Source organism: Uloborus diversus, chromosome 7, assembly GCF_026930045.1.
Source record: "Uloborus diversus isolate 005 chromosome 7, Udiv.v.3.1, whole genome shotgun sequence".
NCBI lineage: Eukaryota > Metazoa > Arthropoda > Arachnida > Araneae > Uloboridae > Uloborus > Uloborus diversus.
Window position 1 is genome coordinate 101352141 of NC_072737.1, and position 22541 is coordinate 101374681.

The 22541-nt window shown below is 35.7% G+C and overlaps 1 protein-coding gene across 1 annotated transcript in view; it reads right to left on the reverse strand.

The window, feature by feature from the left end:
- Positions 1-1137: 1137 nt before the first annotated feature.
- Positions 1138-22541, reverse strand: part of LOC129226127 (microtubule-associated proteins 1A/1B light chain 3A-like) — a 46203-nt gene continuing 24799 nt past the window's right edge. The window contains exons 3-5 of the mRNA XM_054860724.1: positions 14939-15045; positions 2779-2975; positions 1138-1283 (exon numbers count right to left, since the gene is read on the reverse strand). Coding sequence (XP_054716699.1) covers positions 1228-1283; positions 2779-2975; positions 14939-15045 — 360 coding nt within the window. The 3' untranslated portion in view covers positions 1138-1227. The remainder of the gene's footprint in view (positions 1284-2778; positions 2976-14938; positions 15046-22541) is intronic.

Genomic DNA, 22541 nt, shown 5'->3' on the forward strand with positions numbered 1-22541 from the left:
GGCATCCCTTAAGCCCTGTTTCGAGGTATCTGCAATGGCTGCCTTGACATATGTGTTTGGATGTCCTCGATGGAGTCGAAACGTTTCCTTTTCAGCGCTGATTTTAATAGTGGAAACAAGAAGTCATGAGGCCACAAGTCCTGACTGTAGAAAAGCTAGGGCACCACGGGGGCGTTGACTTGGACCTTCTTCAGTCAGAACTCTCGGCACAAGACTCGCGCAGAACTTTCCGCATGTGCAACTTCTCCGTAGCAATGCGTTGTACCGTCGTTTCCGATAAGTCCAGGGCTTTTGCTACTTGGTAGAGACTCAAACACCAGTCAATGTTCAAAACTTCACACACTCATTGCAAATTTTGCGTTAGTACGGGCCCGAGAACGAGCGTCCAGACATGGTTTCGTCAGTCACCACTACCAGGCCTTACAAAAGGCCTCGTGCGATTTTTCTACTTGTGAACAGAACAGACATTCAGTCCCAAGCGCTCGTGGAAGCATTGCGAACGTTTGGGAAGGAAACCGGAAGCATAATTTGAGCTCTTTGCGTTGCTCTGACGAACTTTTCCTATCTCCGTGTCACGAATCACCGCATAGGGGTTACTGTTAAGGCCGATGGTGCTGCTCCGAAAGCTGGGAAGCAACTAAACTGCGTTGCGCTGTAAAGATATCAACCCCCCCCTCACCTTTGAAATCAAGCGGAACAAGCTGCAGGGTGTGCATGCGTCAGTATAAAGTATGGCTCATTACTTTTGGATCGCATTATGTATGCTGTTAGAAAACTAAGTACCGCTCTAATTAAAATACTAGAAGTCTGTTTAGAAAGAAATTAAAAAAAAAAAATTTCGATTGCATTTTTTTTTTTTAAATTTGTTTTAAATTAAAAAAAATCACGAACCTTGACGCATGGGTATTTTTCTGAAAATTGGAGAGTCGTCTATTCGCACTTTAATCACCGCTTATAAACAGTAACAAAATGAGCAGAATATCCTATTAAGTCAATTGGAACTTCTCAGAAGGTATGCGGGGGTGACCTTATGACGAGGTTTCACTGTATCTATAAAATAACGTTGTATTGAAATGAAGTCAGATTCCAATCAGAAAAAAGCTATAAAACACTGACTCGTTGTAAAAAAAATAACTCAAAAGCCTTTTATTCTCCACAAAAAGGAAAGGGAGCAAAAAATATCACAGAAGTATAAAATATATACAAGTCGGGCAGGAAAAGACACATTCATTCGGAATTCTGGGCAAATCCACATTGCACACTTCCAGCACAGCTAGTTTTGTCTGAAAAAAAGGGAAATAAACTCATATGATAAACAACCTAAGATTCAGTCCGTTAATACAAGCTATATATATATATATATATATATATATATATATATATATATATATAGTCGAGCCCGCTTAATGGAATATCGGTCGGATTATAGAATATCCCGCTTAATGTAATAAAATTCCAATGTACTACACCGTTGATGTGTGTTATTTTTATCCCGGATAATGGAATATCCCGCTTATTAGAATATTTTTTCCTGGCAAATTGCCCATTCCATTAGGCGGGCTCGACTGTATATATATATATATATATATATATATGAGGAAAAATAATATATTCTACACTCAGCCAGCGCATAATTGCGGCTAAAGCATTAAATGTATTTTAAATATTTGGTGTAATGCATGTGTTCCACCTCCAGACGTGCACGAAGTAAGTGTAAAATTACGAAGTAACAACAAATAGAAAAATTTTGAACAAGATATGGAAGAACTTGAAGAAGTATTGCAAATGCAAAATCGACAAATATAAACACAACTACATTTAAACAGCAAAAATTAACTGGGTGGGCACACACACACACACACACACATATATATATATATATATATATATATATATGTATGTGTATATATATATATATATATATGTGTGTGTGTGTGTATTTATTTATATCGACCTAACTACCGCGAGCCGATGCGCTCTCTCGCCGGTGGGCCGTTTTTTTTCTTAATTTCATTTTTTACACCCCGACTTTTATTTTTGCACTCTTGAAACTTCGCGCCTTCGTCTTTTTTCTAAGCCCCCGAACCTGTGAAACTTTTTTTTTTGCACCCTTAAACCTATTTGACCTTTTTTCTGCGTCCTTGAACCTGTGTGCGCTTTGGGAATCAAGGTTTGTGCCCCCTTGCGGTACGCAGCTTGCCTCTGCCTAAGTATAACTTAAATTGTTAAGGAATTACGGCAAACGCTCTCATACGACTTTGCTATTGTGTGTTGAAAGTTTTTGTGCTAATAAATTGAATCCATTGCAAACTTTTACAGTAATTTTCCTTAATTTCTTCTTTTTCTCAATTATTCTCGGATAAGCCATGAATCGTAAGAGATCGTTCACGAAATAATCTATATCACAAATCACACTGAACAATTACAAGCGTTACAAATTAGCAAACGATCTCTTGTGATTCGTCATCTTACGAGAATGATTAAAACGTGATTCATTATGTCAGTTTTAGTTTTTATGACATTCAAATGAATTATATATATATATATATATATATTTAGGTTGCGACATATACTCAGACTCAGCTAAAAAACGGTTATTGGCGTTGGGAAAATGTAAGAATATATCCTCTTTCTACCGCTGCTCGCTCAAGGTCAAGTCTCTTGCTATCAAAGCCATTCGACACCCTAATCGATCAGAATTTTGCAAACATAAAGCTACTTTCAAAAATTCGCCAAAAATAATTAATTTCAAAACGTTCCTCCGATTGCTCGACCCACCTCTTTCGAGGACTTGTTCTTTGATACACGTGCAGCAGCCTCCGTACATCTCTTGTGCCGTGTAGGTGGTGTAGAGGAATCCGTCGAGATCCTTATGTTCCCAGTAGACTTCGGCCATGTTCCGGGACAGCGTGGTCAAGCAGCGATTCTTCACCATCAGGTAGAAGGCTTGGTTCTGCTTCAATCTCAGACGACTCCTGCGAAGACGAGTACGAACACTATCAGTCGGGTCGGATTGAGTCGAGACTTCTTTCATAGATCCTGATACGTTTTTAATTACCGCGAGTTTCGACCAGCACATAAAAGAAAAATACAGGAAAAGACGGTAGGCAAAATAAAGAGTAGCCGAAAAAAAAAAAAAAATAGACAGAAAGGGCTGCAAATCTAATAAATACGAGGGGAGGGGGTCCAAAAATAACAGGAATAGCATTGCTGTGGGCAAGTAGTTTTTTTATATTAATTTTTAAAGTTCAAGCGCTTGTGACGTCAAATGGCATAGGAAGTGACGTCATGCGCGCTTCCGATAGGGGAGAAACCGAAGGACGTGCATTCGATTTCGAAGACGAAACGTAAAAGGCTTATCTCCTTGCATTTAACTCTTCGCGTTTCTGGAACATTAAACCTCTCATCCTCTCGGAAATATTCGAATATAATCATTGATGTTACTTGAGGAAGATTATTTAGATAATGCTTTAACGAATTCGGCTTCCATAGTGTGTACAAAAGGATTATTGACTTTCTAAAAAATAAAAATATCAGCGCGCTCAAAATGTCCCTAGCGAAAACAAGGGATCTTCGGCGGAAGGCTGCCCATTAGTGCCCTGTGACGTAAGCTCATGACGTTTCAGAAGAGCGCACTTTTGCGCGTGGATTTTTAAAAATTCATTAAAAATCAATCCCGGTGTTTTAAAATTCGGTGATGGTGAATTTTTTAGTTTTGAGGGTCAATTAACAATATCCAATAGCCAAAATATGAACATTTAATAGGTTGCAACTTCCCTATTGTCGACCACTTTTCCTCACCTCAGTTGAAGTGATTGTTTTGAAGGGTTTTGTTTATGCTTCATTTTCATGACAAGTTTAAATAAACAACACGCAGGTGATAAGTTTTGCTTTCTATTCGAAGCCTGGATCAGCGAATTTTAACAAAAGATTTGAGAAAAAAAAAAGGTTTTCTGCTTTCTAAAGATGACTTCAAAAATTGTTTCGAACATTAGAAGCACTGGTGAGATAAATGTATTAGTTGTAACGAGCGGTATTTTGAAGGGGATAAGGTTGTTTCGTAAAAAAAAAAGGAAAATAGATGGCTTTAAAAAAGTAATTATAGTTTCTTTTGGGTCTCACCACGTACATAAGACGACATTAGGAGCTAATTCTCCTTGATTCCTGATCTCCCAACTGTTTTCCTTCTTTGTGAATCATAATTACTGTTTTACAAACGCTCATTCACAAAAGCTAAGCTGCCCACATACAGTCCGCAGGCCGCATGTTGAGTAGTGTAGTCTGACCAGTAAATGAACACTTCATTTTCAAAATTCATAAAACGTAGTTTCATTTTCAAAAATTCATACCATCCCCGTTAAAACTAGCATTTGAAGTGCCACGGGGAAAAAGGTAAATCCCTTTTTCCTGCCAAACTCATGCTTCTAATTATCATGGGAACTGGTAGATTATTACAAACAGTATTTTATTCTAATATTATTCAGACAAGGAAGATCATAGTCGCTAAGTTATAAAAGGGAAAATATTGATGGTAACGCGGGTAAAAATTGGTGACTTTAAACTTGATGAAATAAAAACAAATGAACAAAAAAAAAATGTAACTCCGAAATCTTTTATTTAATGAACTATTATCTTTCTACTCGCATCCCTTTATTTGCTATTCGGTAGCAAAAGCATTTTAATTTATTTATTAAATCATTTTTGAAAGATTAGGAGGACTTTTATGGCTTTGAGTCGGGTGTTTTGTGGTGTTGAAATGGGAAAAAAAATAATAAACGCATCGACCCGGTGAATGAACAAACGCCCCAACCAGTCGTCGAGCAAACAAACACAGTATTTTCTAGTCAATTACTTTTAGGAAACGATTAGTAAAGAAGGAACTTATGTCTCAGCGTTCTATCTAAAAAAAAACTGTTGAAATTTTAATATTTTAAGAAAAATTACAAGCTTATCATTCACTGGTCAGTCTACCGCACTTGTTCTATTTGCCTTAAAGTGTATACATACTATTAAGTGTATAAAAATTCTTCGTTTACACTTTAAAAATCATGACATTGTAAATAAAAATAATTCTTATACTCATTTACGACTGAAACTTTTACCCTAGGTTATCTCGAGTGCCTTATTTAAAAGGAGAAAACATTATGTTGTGAGTGATAAAGGAGATTGTTGAATTATGTAAACACTTTCTCAATCGCCCACTCGAGAGAAAAATCAATATCTGTCAATTGTCCTCAATATCTCGAAATGTCTAAACGTTCAAGACGAGATCTTGGAAGACTTGAATAAATAGAAAGGTTATCTCACTTGTCTCACTAAGAGTTTCTTATTTTGGAAACCCCAACGCCATCGCAATCAAACCATTCATTTTCTTATCCAAATTTTTACTGTTTATTTTTGATAATAGTGGTAAAGATCTACAGATGTTACTAAAACTTAGGGCCTGACCACTGAACGGGAGCGCAGGTCACAGTTCTAATTCCCTAAATTTTAGAGGGTCTTGTTAATGAAATATTTTTAAAGTTTTGCTGATTTTGCCCTGATGAATTAGAAATTTCAACATAAAACATTAGTAATGCAATGGAAGTGACGTAGGGTTTTCAATTCCGAAACCCGCGGGATCTGTAGTCAGCGCCAAAATTCAGTCACGTGTATCCTTTTCTTCCATGTATTTGATTTAGCAACTGCTTTTCAGGCAAATTGATAAAAATCCACCCTCTATTTGTTAGCATTATTATTTTACTTGCTTATTATATCGATACTGCTATAATTAGAAAACTGTTTACATCATCTTTTATGAACATGTGGACCGATTCAACAACGCAAAAATGTTTTACGTGGTGGAAAATGTCATTACATAGAAATCAAAATTTAATATATCGTTTTCTCTCTCTTTTTTTTTAGTGTGAAAACGTTTTTAACGCGAGCAAGTCAGCACAATCTGAAAGAGAGGCACATGTCTAAATAGACAATCATTGTAGATGTGCCCTTTTTATTTTACCTGTGTAAAGTATAAATCTGAGGACCGGTCAAAATTTTCTGTGACCGGTGTCGGGCCGCTGAAGCTGCGATTGAGAATAACAGGTGCGAATGAATTCTGTAAAAGTTGTTTCTCCGCTAGTATATTGTCGATGCTAGAAAAACAATTTGTCTTCGCTACGCTAGTGAGAGAGTGATGTTACAATGCAAACTCTCTCCCAAAATATGAAATGTACGCAGGCTCTTTAAAATTGTAAACTATTGAATTGATGCATTCAAAAGATTTAACATACCTTTTTGTTAGTAACTAGGTAAAGTTCCTTTATGCTGCCGCCCGACAAACAATTCTTAAAGGTGGCAACTTGAATTAAAAAAAATATTTAAAGCATTACTAATTTCGAAAATAAACTTAGTTTTTTTTTCTTCTTAAGAAAGAAAATCGCATTGTAAATAGTTTTAGAATATTGATATTTCTTTAAGTTTTTTTTTTTTAATTTAAAGATGCCAGTTTTAAGAACTGTTTTTGGGGTGGCACCTTTAGAGCGCTTTACCTTTGTACGAAATTTTATTTTGTAGATAATTTTTTATTATGCAGCGAGTACAATGACTGACATTTCATACATCTTTAATCCATATTGAAGAAGTTTTTGCTACAGCAGAAGATTTACAGTACAACTTAGCCCTCACCACAAATCATTACCTCGATTCCCAGTTAGGGAAAAAATATAATTTCCCTCTTACTTATGGTAGCAAGATTCAACTTCTCCTAAACAGATTTTTATGCTTTAAAAAGGCATCGAAGCAGGCCGGGATCCCGGATCTATAATTTTTGCCCCCCCCCCCCCCACATAACAAAATCTGTGGACCTCTCCCCAGAGGACTGCAGTGTATTTTTTGCGACGTTAATAAGTTTTTGGGCAAGCTTTTATAATTTTTTTTTTTCAATTTCTTGGACCCCTTTAGGACGTGCTCCCCCCCCCCTCCGCACTGCAGGGTCTGCTGATACGCAAATCTGGGCCCTGCATCGAAGATTACTCAAATACAGTGAAATACGTTTAAAACGAAAACGCTTAACATGAAAAATCGGTTTACGGAAACTGGTATAGCGATCCGGACTGTAAATGCTGCGCACTTAAATATAAATTTTTCAACACGAAATTCGGTTAACATGAAATTTTTTTTTCGGTCTTTTCAGCTACGTGTTAAACGTTTTCCATCGTAATGCCTTTCAGCGAACCCTAAGTCCATAGCACGTTCACGTGTCACCTGCGTTGTGTACATGCTGCTGAGGTATATCAAATGTTTCTTATGATTCGTCGACATGTCATTCGACACACACGTGACCCTGAAAAGGAAACTTAACACATGTCTGATTCAACAAACACAACAGTTTCTTTCTTTTCTCGTGAATATGGTCTGCCGAACGCTGACGTCATCAGCTGAGACATGGATGGTGAAGTACAACTGTCAGTAGAGTACGGAACTACGTGAGATCACCTGCTGCCCTGTGAGTCACGAAAGGCAAATAGGAAACATCACGGACAATTTTCTGAAAGATAAACGGCAGACTGCGCGGTTGTTATGATGGCGATCGTTCACATTAAATCACGTGAAATTAATGGAAGTATTTAGTAAAATGAATGTGTTTCAACAGAAAACAAATATTTCAGCATAGTTGAAAAACATTTACTCTCATTTCCAGAACTCGCTTGGAGAAAAAGCTTTTAACGAGTTTATTATAATTCAACGCATTTAGTAAGAACGCTTGGAAATTCAAATACGCAGCGATACACAGATGCTCATTACGTGGAGAAAAGCTCAAAGTTATGACGAAAGTATTTATAGTTACTAATATGCGAACGGCAATGGTAACCGAAGGTTATTTAACTGAAGATAGAATCGTTGCAAGGGTCATTCAAATTTAGTATATTTGCAGTTGATTAATGGGTCCAGTAGCGCGGGGGGGGGGGGGGATTGAAACACACCCTCCCCCAAGAGGCCTTGGTTTGTACATTATTGCAATCCTAGTACAGTGTAGTTTTTCACATGCAAGCAGTGGCGCAGCCACGGGAGGGGTTTTGGGGTTAAAACCCCTCCCAGAATACAAGCACATTCATTTCCTCCGTTAAAATCAAGGAAAAAATGCAAAGTATTTGAGCTTTTCCAAGCGGAATAGGTTTCAACAAAATATCTTACTGCTTTTAATGATCGGGAAACAGTCAGAAATTATTTTGCAATTCTTAAATATAAAATTTGTATTTCATGATGAGCACCCCACGTCCCACAGGTATAAGATAGCTAAAATAGTGTCAATAGAGCTCTACAGAGTATCATGGTCCCTCAGCACTTCCATCACTGCACAAATCTTTCTTAGGGACATCTAGAGAGAGGAAGCCTACCGCACCGGATTTTCTGAGGCTCTTAACCAATTCTCATCAAAATATCGAAACCGTTATTAGTTAGCATTTGACATTCATAAAGACATGAATGTATTCGAGGAGGAGGTTTTAAATGATCTCGTGAAAAACATGCAAAAAATGAATATAAGATTAAAGAAAAACTAATAATAAATATTCTGTACTTTTGCCCACTTTCTTTGTTTTACAGTGATATCAATGCGAATTATTAATTGTTTTTAGGCAGTTACTTTGAATGAATAATTTCTGATCTGTAGAAATTCTTTGATATTGAATAATTACGCATTGTAAATGAATGGGAAAGAAAGCAAAAATTTTCCATTTTGAAAACCCCTCCCAGAAAAAATTTCTGGCTGCGCCACTGCATGCAAGCACTGTTGCACCCTCCGGAAGTTAATTCTCGCTGCTGATAGTGATAGGTACTTATGATTTTATCCATTGAGGAGAGATATTTCATTCATGAAACCGAGACCCCAAGTCACGTGATGAGTTTTAAAGCAAAGCATTGGAAGAAATCGGGTTTCTTTCGCTTGTTTCATGCAAATCGTGTCGATCATTCGTCGCTGTTGAGTCACATGACTTGTGGTCTTTGGGTCAGCTTTGGTAAGCTAATGATTGGACTTTCTCCCTCCATTTTAATTCATACTCTAAGGTTTTATTTATTGTTGACTCGTTGATAAAATGCAACCGCATTTCATTATCATACAGGATGTCAACAAACTAGTTGCATTGGCCAAAATAAAGGATTAATTTTACGAAGTTTTCGAGGAAAAAAAAGAAAGTTCATACTGTTGTATACTGGGAGGCCCAACGGGAGGTCACTCGGTCACTGTGACACCCCAAAAATTTCCTAATTCGTCAAATGTTGCACATGATTCGATCACTTTGAACCATGTCAGAAGTGGGTTAATTTTTAAAAATGGTAATAAAAGTTGCGCAACTCCGAACCAGAAGAAAAATTACAAAAATCCTCATTTTTATTTCATAGCACCACAAGCATTCTATAATTTACTATACTGCCTAATAATATTACAATGTAACGTGAAATTTCAACGACTTCTCATCAGAATTCAAGTGTAACGGTAACAATTTCGAAACGTTTCTGGCAGAGAGGTTCAAATCCTAATCCTTTTCTTATCATCAAAAAGGGCCTATACTTTCATTTAAGGACTCCGATTCGGAAAAATTCCCGGTGCAGGGTTCGAGCCCCTTAGCGGAGGGGCGATCGACCCCCGCGCCCCTACCTTGTATCCGTCCTTCTTGCCCCTACTGTTGAAATAGGGGTGAAGGTAGTCGGTTTGTGTTGCGATAACGGTTCTTGGCGTTGTTCCAATCTAAGAATGTCTCCTCTTTCAACCCAAACATAACTGAGCTTTTCTAAGGTCAAGCATCAAGTTACCTAAGCCACACTGTACCACTTCATAATATTTTTAGGGATCTTCAAGGAAGTTTAAAAAAGAAAGTGACGGCTGAGAGCATTTACTTTTCAACAAAACTGATTCTAATATAAGGATGAGGAACGCCCAAAATCGGTACCAGCTCTCAATGCGTTGATTCATTTATTCCTTACTACACTGCAACAAATTTCGGAAACGTTTCTAGGTATATCGGAAACGTTTCCGAAATAATAAGAATCCTTCATCCAATAGCAAACTCCTCATTATTCAGAAAGCTTTCTGTTATTTCAAAAATCTAGAAGCGGAAGTGAGGCGCAATGCTTCGAAACGTATTTTATCCTTCCAGCACTGGCGCCAGTGAGTCAGAAATAACGAGAGCTTATTTTTTTCCTTATCTATGGTTGCTGCAGTCAGCAACTGTTTAGCATTGGATTACTTGTTATTTCATGTCTAGAGAGTAGTAAATTGTGTCGAAACTAATTTTACGCCTTTGCATATTGGGCTGCCCTTGATTTTTTAGACGATGTACGCAGTTATTAAGTTAGTTAATAACGATTTGCTTCTTTACAATTTCCGGTGCGACCATGATTACATATATATTGTGTGTTCAAGCGTGAATAGTTTCAACACCCGTTTTTATACTTAATGAAACGAAACCCTTTGGATTACTTATCCAGTTTTAATGGAGTTACTTAGATTTTCTTCCGCTCATGTTCACTAATAAGTATTAATGAATATTTTAAAGCATGTTGTTGTATACATTTATATTTTTGTTGATTTGCATTTGATAAGGCTCCAATTGTAACTGTTTTTGGGTTTATCGAATTAATTTAAAGTTATCCTACATACCTATGTGCGCAGTGTACTATTTGTTGTAACCAATTGAAACTGATTAATTACGCAAAAGAAATAAGATTAATATTTGAAAAGCAATCGCAGAAAAGTTATTTCGAAATACTTGGATATACATACATTGGTTCAAAAAAAATCAATTGTTTAATTCATTAAAAGTATGGTAATGCAAATGTTTTTTAGTATTGTAATATGCTTCACAAAAAATGTGCCAGTATTATTTATCTTTTTTTATTATAATTTATTCATTTATTTAAAAATATTTATACCATTAGAAAATGGCCCAGTTATCTCTTAGAAAGCAACATAGTTATGCAATTAATTCATGTGCTTATTCATTTTGTTAAATGTGGTTGACAATAAAAAATTCCTTGACATTAGTTGTTCGTTAAATAACATTTCCTTCGTGGATATACTAGTTTAATATAGGATAGTCAGGAGGAATGAGTTGGTGGGAAAAATGGAACAGCTGTATTTACAAGCCGAAATAAAAAGAAATATTATTTCATGTCATTGTTTTAAAAGTGATCATTTTTTAAATACTATGTTATTATTTTCAATGTACATGTGGGGAGAAGACGAGGGGCGTTCACCACGCAGACTGCCATTGACATTTTCAGGGATTGCTTTTTTTTTTAAAAGGGGGGCGCTTTATAGCATTTTATGGGTTCACCATCACTCTTATGGTGGGGGGGGGGGAATCTCGTATATATGAGATGGCGTAATCATGCAATAGAATTCAGTGTTTTAATAAATAAAATCTTGCGCACATTGTAAAAATAAAATCAGTAACCTATTTTAATTAAGTATTTATATTTGTGATGAACTGGAAAAGGGGAAGAACAGAAGAATCAACCCGAATGGTTCCAACAGGAGGACTTGGTGTCATATTTAAATTCACCAATTTCTCTGTTGCACTTTTCGGTACACTTTGTTCGTCAGAGAAATAGACATGACGCGAAGGGAAGGTAAGTTCTGTCAAATTTTATCCGAAAATAAAAGCTATCAAGTTCGATACAAGATATGTTTTTAAGTTCTGCATTAAAAATACAAATATGTTGATAATTTTGTCTTGAAAATATTGAGAGAAAAACTGAAGTTTAAGATTGCTTAACAAACAATCCCACTTTTGAGAAAGTACCCCCCCCCCCCCTCCCCTCCCCTGACGATTTTGTGATTAGGAATGAAACTACTATATTATTTCATAAATTTTCAAAAATTTATAACTGTGCATATGTTATGCTGTTAACCATGCTATTTGTCATTAGAAATTCAGAAAAAAAAAATCCACGAATGATTCTAAAATTGCTTGTTTCATTGCTGTTAGATATGAAAGAACTGAAACTGATATGGTATGCAATACTATAGTAAAAAATTATATTTTAGAAAAAATCACGGAAAAAGGATTCCGAAATTCTCGGAAACTTTTTTGAAAATTGTTTGGAGAGTTCCGAAATACTCGGAAACATTTTCGAAACTTTCATGAACCACAGCTGCACAGAATACTCAGAAACATTTCTAGAAATTACGGAAAGAGGATTCCGAAATACTCAGAAACGTTTCTGAAAATTACAGAAAGAGTATTCCAAAATACTCAGAAACATTGAAAGAGGATTCCGAAATACTCAGACACGTTTCTAGACATTACAGAAAGAGAATTCCGAAATACTCAGAAACGTTTTTGAAAATTTCATGAATCGCAGCTGCACGATATACTCAGAAACGTTTCCGGATTTTTTTTTACAGTGTAGGGTTCGCCCAGCGTTCGAAATTTGACCATAATCATTACTGAATATTTGAGAAAACTTACATATAATTTTCCCTGTTTCTAACAGTTTTATTTTTGCTCTTACACATTTGCTTAGTGTACATCTGGGAACATATAATTTCTGCATGGACTTACAATACCAAACAGTAATAATTTATTCCGATTTTACTTTCTGAACGTGGTGTAACATAGCCTATTAATAACGCTTTTGCGCCAATAAATAAATAAATAAATAAAAAATACAATCAAAGCTTTTTGTATCTTAACCTCAAGATAAATGAATGAAAGGGGATATTTTGATGATTGGGAAATTGGCGTGGTCGTCAAATTCTTGGCGGGAATAATTTCATTTCGGATAACATATGATCCCTTGTGATAACCCTAAGCAAATGTATATTTCTCTATTCTTTGTTTACGTGTGCGAAGGTAAAACATTTCTCGCACTGGCATTCGTTCCGAAAAATTGACGCCAATGGATAAACATCGCCTATTTCCCAATAATCGAAATATTCTCGCATGAAATGATACCACAAAACTCAGTTTATACGTAAAACTTCTGTATAAAAAAACTTCTTATAAAAAGTCGACTATCATTGATTAAGTTACCTTGATCTTTGGCATTAGAGGTATAAAGTTTCAAATGGTCAAATGAACCAACCCTACTTGCTGCATTAAAAATTGTCCATTCGAAAACACTGGACGTCGCAATAACAGTACAATTTTAAAAAATTTGTCTTTGTGATTTTTTAATGGTTAAGGGCTGTGCATAGGTAATGTCACTTTTTTTTTGACATATTTGACCCTCTTCCTCCCTTTGTCACAAAGTTTCACACTTAATCATATCCCTCCTCTCTTTGTTTATGAAAAACAGCGTGACAAATGCCATTTTCAGTAAAAAAAAACTTGCGATTGCACATTCTTCCACTGTATGTCTCTCTCTCTCTCCTTCCCATTGTCACAAACTTCCCTTCCCCTTGTCACAAACTTACAATTTCATGAATCCCACCTTAAAACGTGACTTCATTCTTGAACAGCACTCTGCTTTGCGATAACTCTGTGCAAATAGATATTTCCCTACTATTTGTTTGCGTATGCAAAGGAAAAACAGTTGTAGCCCTGTCATTGCTGCCAAAAATTTGATGCCAATGGATAAAAATCGCCAAATTCCCAGAAAAACCAAAATCTTACTGAATGAAATGATACTGCAAAACTCACTTTATGCGTGAAACCTTTATATAAACGAATTTCATTTCTTAATACTCAAGCAAGAAATGGCAACACGTAATATCATCTAGCAATTTCTTCACGCTAACCATGTCGCGTGAAAAAGCAAATAAAAATAAATGGGGTCTTTTCAAAAATTTTAAAAAGATTTTTTTCTGAAAGTGCGTGCTTAAAAACATAGGATCTGACCACTTTTTAAATAATTTGTTTAAGTTTAATGTTTTTAAAAAATTACTTGAATCTGCGCGCTTTCAATGTTTATGCTTCTGTCCGATGACATCACAAATGATGAAATACTATTCTGTGTTGCCATTCACAGAGCAAAATATTTAATTCGCATCTTTACTCACGTGTATTGGCAACAATATGGTTGATAGCAAACGTAGAGCGCAATTTTAATTTGCTTCTTGATTATCATAATGTGGAATCGCGGTAGAAAGATGGGGCAAAGTGCATCATTTGTGACGTCATCAAGACCATGCCTTGTTTCAAAAATCAGACATTTTAAAAAAATAATTATAAAATAACTGTTGGAAAAAGTATTTTCTGGGTCCTTTTTTTTTTTTTTTTTTTGCTTATTCTGTCAATTACAGTGACAAAAAGTACTACTTTTGACTGAAGGAAACAACCCCATTTCACCAACTTTTAATTGCTTCTAGCGCTTTTTATAGCGCTTCTAGAGGGTTGGCGTTTTCGCACGGTAAAACCGGGTAAAACGTATTTCAAAGTATTTTTCACGAGCTAGAAGCATTAAAATGCATTTTTCGTGTAGAAAAAGCGGTTTAAAAAATGAATTAAAACTTAATGTTTCACGCTTCCAACAATGAATTTCAACAATGGAAAAGAGATAAAATCAAAATTTTTGAGTTTCGCTGACTAAAAAACGCTTATAACTTTTTTTCCAGTGGATTTAGGTTATTGGACCTTGGGCGGCCAGACAATTTCTTCATTAGGAGTATTTTTTAAAGACCTTTCCAACCATATCAAATTCGAAAAGAATGGACCATCCGTTCGCGTAGAAAGAGCCCTTTACGAAAGGGCTCTTTCGAACGGAGGGCGAAAATGCGTTTTTAATCTTCGTTAATAAGCGTTCGATTTCAAAAATTTTTGTTGATGACACTTAAACTCGGAAATAGCTACTAAACAAAAAAAAAAAAAATGGAGGAAATCTGTTCACAAACAGAAGAGAAATCGGTACAGAAAGAAAACGGCTTGCCTATTAATATATAAAGAATCATTTGATAGACTTCTCTGTAGATTTCACTGTTTGAACTGAATATTTCAGAGTCAAAAATTCTTACCTGACGATACCAACGAATTGGGACATTGTCATATCGTCCGGGACGAGAAATTTGGACCGGTCTAAGTCCGGGAGATTCTTTTCTCCATCTGCTTTCTCCACAATAACCTGGGGTGGGGGAAAAAAACTAAATGAATCATTTATTTTTGATTGGCACACACCCGCGCCAAATCTCAATTTATGATTAATGCTCATAAGAACAAAATCGACTCAAAATAATAGGTATCGAATATATTCATCCACTTTTTAGAGCTTGACTTGGGAAATGCGATTTCTTATTCCTTAGCATACAAAAAAAAAAAAAAAAAAAAAAAATGCAGTTTGTCATTATAGAAGTTGAAAACTGAAAAGAACACACTTGGGAGAATTTTTTTTTTTTTTTTTACGGGAATAAACTTCTCTATTTGAGATGCACTGAATCAATCACCGATAACGTTTATAAGACCCCATAGAGGATGTTCATAAATGATATCACGTTTTTTGGTCAACATTTTAAGCCTCCCCCTTGTTACAAAGTTTCACACTTCACCTTACCCCTCACCCTTTGTCACATGTCGCGCTATTTTTCATACACAATTTCTTCAAGATTTCATGATTCTTCCTTCCCATCCTTGATCGAGTTTGTAGACAACACCACCTGAAAACTATTTTTTTTTTTTTTTTTTTTTGAAGTTTTCCTCATCTTCTCCGGAAAGGGGGTCTCCTGTCCAAACTATAGGCCGTGGTGGCCTGATCGGTAAGACATCGGGCTTGTGACCGGTGGGTCCCGGGCTCGATTCTAGCCTATCGAAGATCCACCGTCTTCATTAATGGTGACTAGGGTTCGTTAAATATGCTCGTGGTCACAAAGTTCTCGAAGTGAAACGATACCTCTGGGGTTGCTTTCCCAGGGAATGCTGGGCTTCTGATCTGGAACTAAAATAAGAGCTGTCTTCAGGGTCCTATCCAACTGATTAAACCACAAATAGTGGTAGGTACGGGGACCCTGGAGTGAAAAGTGTCCAAACTATGTTCCTGGAAGGATGCGATTAATATGAGTGGGAACCCGGCCGTCCTGCCCTGAATTTTTAGCCCTTACATGCTTTCAACTTGAGACTGATAATTTTATTTCAGATACCGGATTTTCATTAACTTATTTTTGAGCAATAAAGAAGATCGTTTATTGATCTCATTTCAATCACAGTCTGGCGTAAGGATTTCTGTTGTCTTTGTGATTGGTCAGCCCAGTAACATGACTAAGAATTAAATAATCTCTAGCAATGTCATGATAGACCAAGAGCTGACCCCCCAAAACACGATTTATCTCTTTTATGGCTTGTGGCCGGTTAAAATAATAAAAAAATGCAATTTAAAACTTTGGCTCGAATCCCCCCCACTAATTTTGGGTCACACGGCTGCGTGGGTGGATGAAAGGTCAAAAAAATGAAAAATATCAAAGTGATGAGTTAAATGGCTAAAAACTATATAATAGCATTAAATTAATAAGAAAAAAACCCGTAGCTAATTTCCCCCCCAGCTATGTTGGGGCGAACGTGGTGCCCCCCAGGGGTAAAGTATCGATTATTAAACTTAAAAAAAATGATCACTTTCGTGGGGGGGAATTTTACAGGGTATTAGTTTCATTATTTTGATTGCCAAAAAAAATTCCCCCCCAGTAACTATGGGTCAATTTGTCAAAAAAAATTTTTTTTGTTCCTCTTTATTTGGTTCAAGTCGAGTATTATTCGAACTTACGCATGACTGTTTAAGTTGCAAAAAAACCCCCCAAAGTTTGAACGTTTTTTCATTAAAAAAAACTCGTAGCAATCCCCCCCCCCCCACACCTATGGAAGGGGTTGCTACGCGGTGCGCAGTTTTACAACGTGGTGCCCCCCCCAGGGGTGAATTGTCGATTGATTAAATTAAAAATAAATGATCACTTTCGTGGAGGGAATTTTACAGAGTATACATTTAATTGCAAAACAAAATATCTCCTCCCCAGCAATTATAAGTCTACTAGCTGCATTGCCAGGCGTTGCACGGTCTACCTCAAAAATGTACGTATATTCGGCGTTCCAAGCATTTTATACAATTATATAAATTTTCTCGCTTTCATTACATTTCTTATTGCTGCTCCACTCTTATTAGTCAAAGCGCAATGTTATATAGCCTATAGCCTTCTCAATAAATGGACTATTCAACATAAAATGAATTTTTCAGTTCGAACCCGTCGTCGCTGTAGACCAAGAGCTGAGTCCCCAAAACACGGTTTATCTGTTTTATGGCGGGTGGCCGGTTAAAATAATAAAAAAATGTGATTAAAAATTTTGGCTCTAATCCCCCCCCCCCCTCCGCCCACTATTTTCGGGTCACACGCTGCATGGGTGGATGAAAGGTCAAAATAAAAGAAAAATATTAACATAAGTGAAATGGCTAAAAATTATATAATAACATTAAATTAATTAAAAAAAACCACGTAGCAAATCTCCCCTCCAGCTATGTTGGGGCGAATGTGGGAGCCCCCCCCCCCCCAGAAGTGAATATCGATTGTTAAAATTAAAAAAAAAAAAATCACTTTCGTGGGGTTGGGGATGGGGAACTTTACAGGGTATTTGTTTCATTATTTTGATTTCCAAAAAATCTCCTCCCCCCCCAGTAAGTATGGGTAAATTTGTCAAAAAAAAAAAAAGTTTTTTGTTTCTCTTTATTTGGTCCGAGTCCAGTACTATTTGAACTTTCCCATGACCTCTTAAATTGTAAAAAACAATTTCAATTATTTATTCGGTAAAAAAAACACGTAGAAAATCCCCCCCCCCCCAGCTATGTTAGGGCGAACTTGTTGCCCCCCAGGAGTGAATTATCGATTGATTAAATAAAAAAAAAAAGATTACTTTCGTAGAGAGGAGGGATTTTCTCAGAGTTTACATTTGATTGTAGCAGGAAAAAATATCCCCCCCCCCAAAAAAAAAATGTTTTTAATTTAAATTAGAAATTTTGAAATATTTTTCAAAATGAAAGGAAGCAATTCAGCGTCCGTACATCTGCTTCTACCACTGTGTGCTCAGCATGAAAAGAATGAAGGGGAAAGTATACGCCTGTGATGATTTCTTCTTGCTGTTTCGAGGGCAGTTTCGTCAGTGATCAACTGTAGCCAACACAGTGAAGTCGTTATAGCTGTTGGTTTTTCTTTTCGGAGCACGCTGTACCGCATCCTTAAACTGTAAACGTAAAAAAATCCTTTTTTCAAAAATATATTTTGATGTTTTTATATTATGAGTGTTTTAAAGGGTAATTTTAAGTGTAGCCAGCCACCAGATAAAAGATAATGTTTTGACAGAAACTTTATTTGAAGGAATAAAAGTTTCAAAGATTCGAAAACACTGAAAACTGAAATTCCGTGATTTAGATTTTTCCGAGTTCTTAACAGAAGCAGATTTATATCATCGAGATTGCAAGAACATTTTTATCAAACTAGATAGACACTATCACAACCAATATGCTGAAGGTAAATAAATCTATATGAATTTCCAAATTATTATTTTAAAAATTCATTTAACGCATCGGATTAACGCATTAACATTTACAAGTAAAAACGTCGTTATTGCAATTTTAACATAAAATCACTTTTGTTTGTGAAATAAACTCATAATTACTGGGGTAGGGGGAGATTTTTTTTTTTTTTTTTTTTTGCAATTAAAGCAATTAAATGTATACTCTGGAGATAATATACTAAATTATCTTTTATCTGGTGGCTGGCTACACTTAAAATTACCCTTTAAAACACTCATAATATAAAAACATCAAAATATATTTTTGAAAAAAGGATTTTTTTACGTTTTCAGTTTAAGGATTCGGTACAGCGTGCTCCGAAAAGAAAAACCAATATAACGACTTCACTGTGTTGGCTACAGTTGATCACTGACGAAACTGCCCTCGAAACAGCAAGAAGAAATCATCACAGGCGTATACTTTCCCCTTCATTCTTTTCATGCTGAGCACACAATGGTAGAAGCAGATGTACGGACGCTGTATTGCTTCCTTTCATTTTGAAAAATATTTCAAAATTTCTAATTTAAATTAAAAACATATTTTTTTTGGGGGGGGGGATATTTTTTCCTGCTACAATCAAATGTAAACTCTGAGAAAATCCCTCCTCTCTACGAAAGTAATCTTTTTTTATTATTTAATCAATCGATAATTCACTCCTGGGGGGCAACAAGTTCGCCCTAACATAGCTGGGGGGGGGGGATTTTCTACGTGTTTTTTTTACCGAATAAATAATTGCAATTGTTTTTTACAATTTAAGAGGTCATGGGAAAATTCGAATAGTACTGGACTCGAACCAAATAAAGAGAAACAAAAAACTTTTTTTTTGACAAATTTACCCATAGTTACTGGGGGGGGGGGGGGAGATTTTTTGGAAATCAAAATAATGAAACAAATACCCTGTAAAGTTCCCCATCCCCAACCCCACGAAAGTGATTTTTTTTTTAAATTTTAACAATCGATATTCACTTCTGGGGGGGGGGGGGGCTCCCACATTCGCCCCAACATAGCTGGAGGGGAGATTTGCTACGTGGTTTTTTTTTATTAATTTAATGTTATTATATAATTTTTAGCCATTTCACTTATGTTAATATTTTTCTTTTATTTTGACCTTTCATCCACCCATGCAGCGTGTGACCCGAAAATAGTGGGCGGAGGGGGGGGGGATTAGAGCCAAAATTTTTAATCACATTTTTTTATTATTTTAACCGGCCACCCGCCATAAAACAGATAAACCGTGTTTTGGGGGCTCAGCTCTTGGTCTACAGGGACGACGGGTTCGAACTGAAAAATTCATTTTGTGTTGAATAGTCCATTTATTGAGAAGGCTATAGGCTATATAACATTGCGCTTTGACTAATAAGAGTGGAGCAGCAATAAGAAATGTAATGAAAGCGAGAAAATTTATATAATTGTATAAAATGCTTGGAACGCCGAAAACACGTACATTTTTGAGGTAGACCGTGCAACGCCTGGCAATGCAGCTAGTAGACTTATAATTGCTGGGGAGGAGATATTTTGTTTTGCAATTAAATGTATACTCTGTAAAATTCCCTCCACGAAAGTGATTATTTATTTTTAATTTAATCAATCGACAATTCACCCCTGGGGGGGGGGGCACCACGTTGTAAAACTGCGCACCGCGTAGCAACCCCCTCCATAGCTGTGGGGGGGATTGCTACGAGTTTTTTTTAATGAAAAAACGTTCAAACTTTGGGGGTTTTTTTTGCAACTTAAACAGTCATGCGTAAGTTCGAATAATACTCGACTTGAACCAAATAAAGAGGAACAAAAAAAATTTTTTTTGACAAATTGACCCATAGTTACTGGGGGGAATTTTTTTTTGGCAATCAAAATAATGAAACTAATACCCTGTAAAATTCCCCCCCCCCCGCCACGAAAGTGATCATTTTTTTTAAGTTTAATAATCGATACTTTACCCCTGGGGGGCACCACGTTCGCCCCAACATAGCTGGGGGGGGAAATTAGCTACGGGTTTTTTTCTTATTAATTTAATGCTATTATATAGTTTTTAGCCATTTAACTCATCACTTTGATATTTTTCATTTTTTTGACCTTTCATCCACCCACGCAGCCGTGTGACCCAAAATTAGTGGGGGGGATTCGAGCCAAAGTTTTAAATTGCATTTTTTTATTATTTTAACCGGCCACAAGCCATAAAAGAGATAAATCGTGTTTTGGGGGGTCAAGCTCTTGGTCTATGACTCTCAATTTCGTGGAACATATATCACACCACATAACCTTCGTTTTTGGGTTAAAAATAGTCGGATATTTAGAGCTGTTTTTCAGCAAAAAATTTAAAATTCTATCAAAAACTTCCAGAGTTTATATTTAAAAAAAAAAACTAGCTTACAAAGTTCAACACAAACAATTCGTCTATAATATCTTTTAACCATAAAATCATCCAAGCGTACATAACTCAACCTAATTTGGAAAATTTTGATCGATGGACACATCCAAATTTAAGAATGTATTTAAATTTGTTATGAAATCACACATACATTTTTAGTCATCAAAAAAATATGGCAGCTTTTCTTTAGAACAAGAATTCAGAGTACGTTGGTCCACTTTTTAAAAAACCCATAAAAAAAGAAAACTTTTAGAAGAATTAGAAAGGCAAAATTCTAGTAACAGCAGCAAGGAAGTTTATGAAGATTCAAGCTGTGCGGAATCTCGAGAAAATTTAGGTGGTTCTCGCATAAATTGCACAAAAGTAGAAGTTAGTCGATTTTATGTAAAAAAGCACCAAAACCTCTTTTTGTGCGTTTTTTTTTTTTTAATTTTTTTTTTTTTTATTATTATTATTATTTTTTTTTTTTTTTTTTTTTTGTGCGAACATTTTTTGTGCGGTGTATGAAAATTTCAATCAGATTGGGACTCAATTAACGATAGTATTTATAAAACGGACGAAGTTATTCATGAAACGAACGAACTTTTTCATGCGATTTTTTATATGTGCTCCCTATCCACCGCACAAAAAGAGGTTTGGGTTTATGTTATGGGCCATTTCATGTGACGGAACGGGACATTTGGAGCAGTTTTGTCAGTATATTATGCTCTATAACAAGCCAATAAAACAAGCGAGAATGTTTTTTTCATAGCAGCAGTAAGGATTTGTTATAAGGATTACGTAGAGCAATAAAATTTATTGTTTTCAAACAAACTAATCAAGAGTATGCAATAAAATACCTGGGACGGAATGGGACTCGTTTTGTCCCGTTCCGTCACAGGCGTTATATATATTGCATGTCGTTCAATTATTTTTTTCAAACTGACAAACTTTTGATGTTCTACACTACACAGTTCTTATGACAAATTTTTAATGTTGCTATCAAAAATAAAATTTCTAGATGATATTATTTGACAGGGATGCTTACAGAGGGGGGGGGGGGGATTATGGTGCAAGTTGCGCCATCAAAATTTGGGCGGGGGAGATTTTTAATTTTTTTTTTTTTTGCTTTATTGATTTCTTTTTAATTTGCATGATTTATTTTATTTTATTCTGTTAATATTTTATTTCCTTTATTTAGTTTGTGTATGTGTTATGTCATTGACGTAGCACAGAAATTTTCAAATTAAATTATAATAATAGTAATTAAAAATAAATTAAATAAAAATGTTTAAAAAATAAATTAAATAAAAAAATATTTGAAAAAATTAATAAAATAAAAGAAGAGAGCTAAAAAATAAAAAAAAGGAATGACGGTTGAGAAAAATGGGGGGGGGGGTGATCATCCCTGTTATTTGTATTTAATGAAACAAAATCTAATGACAGAACTACTTCAAATGTCCCGCTCCGTCTCATGGAATGGCCCTTATATTGATCTTTAACTATTTTTGTCCACTCAAAACAGAAAAGAACATAAGTTAGTTACAAAAATATTGAATAATATTTATCATTAAAATTATTACAGAAGTTGTTTTTGTAATGCGGACCAACGTTCTCTGGGAGTTTTTAAATAAAAGAGAATTTCGGGGGGGGGGGGGGTCAGCAAACGATCCTGAATAAAAGAGTATCTAATTACTGCCTTAATAACATAACAGAAGGCAAATATAGA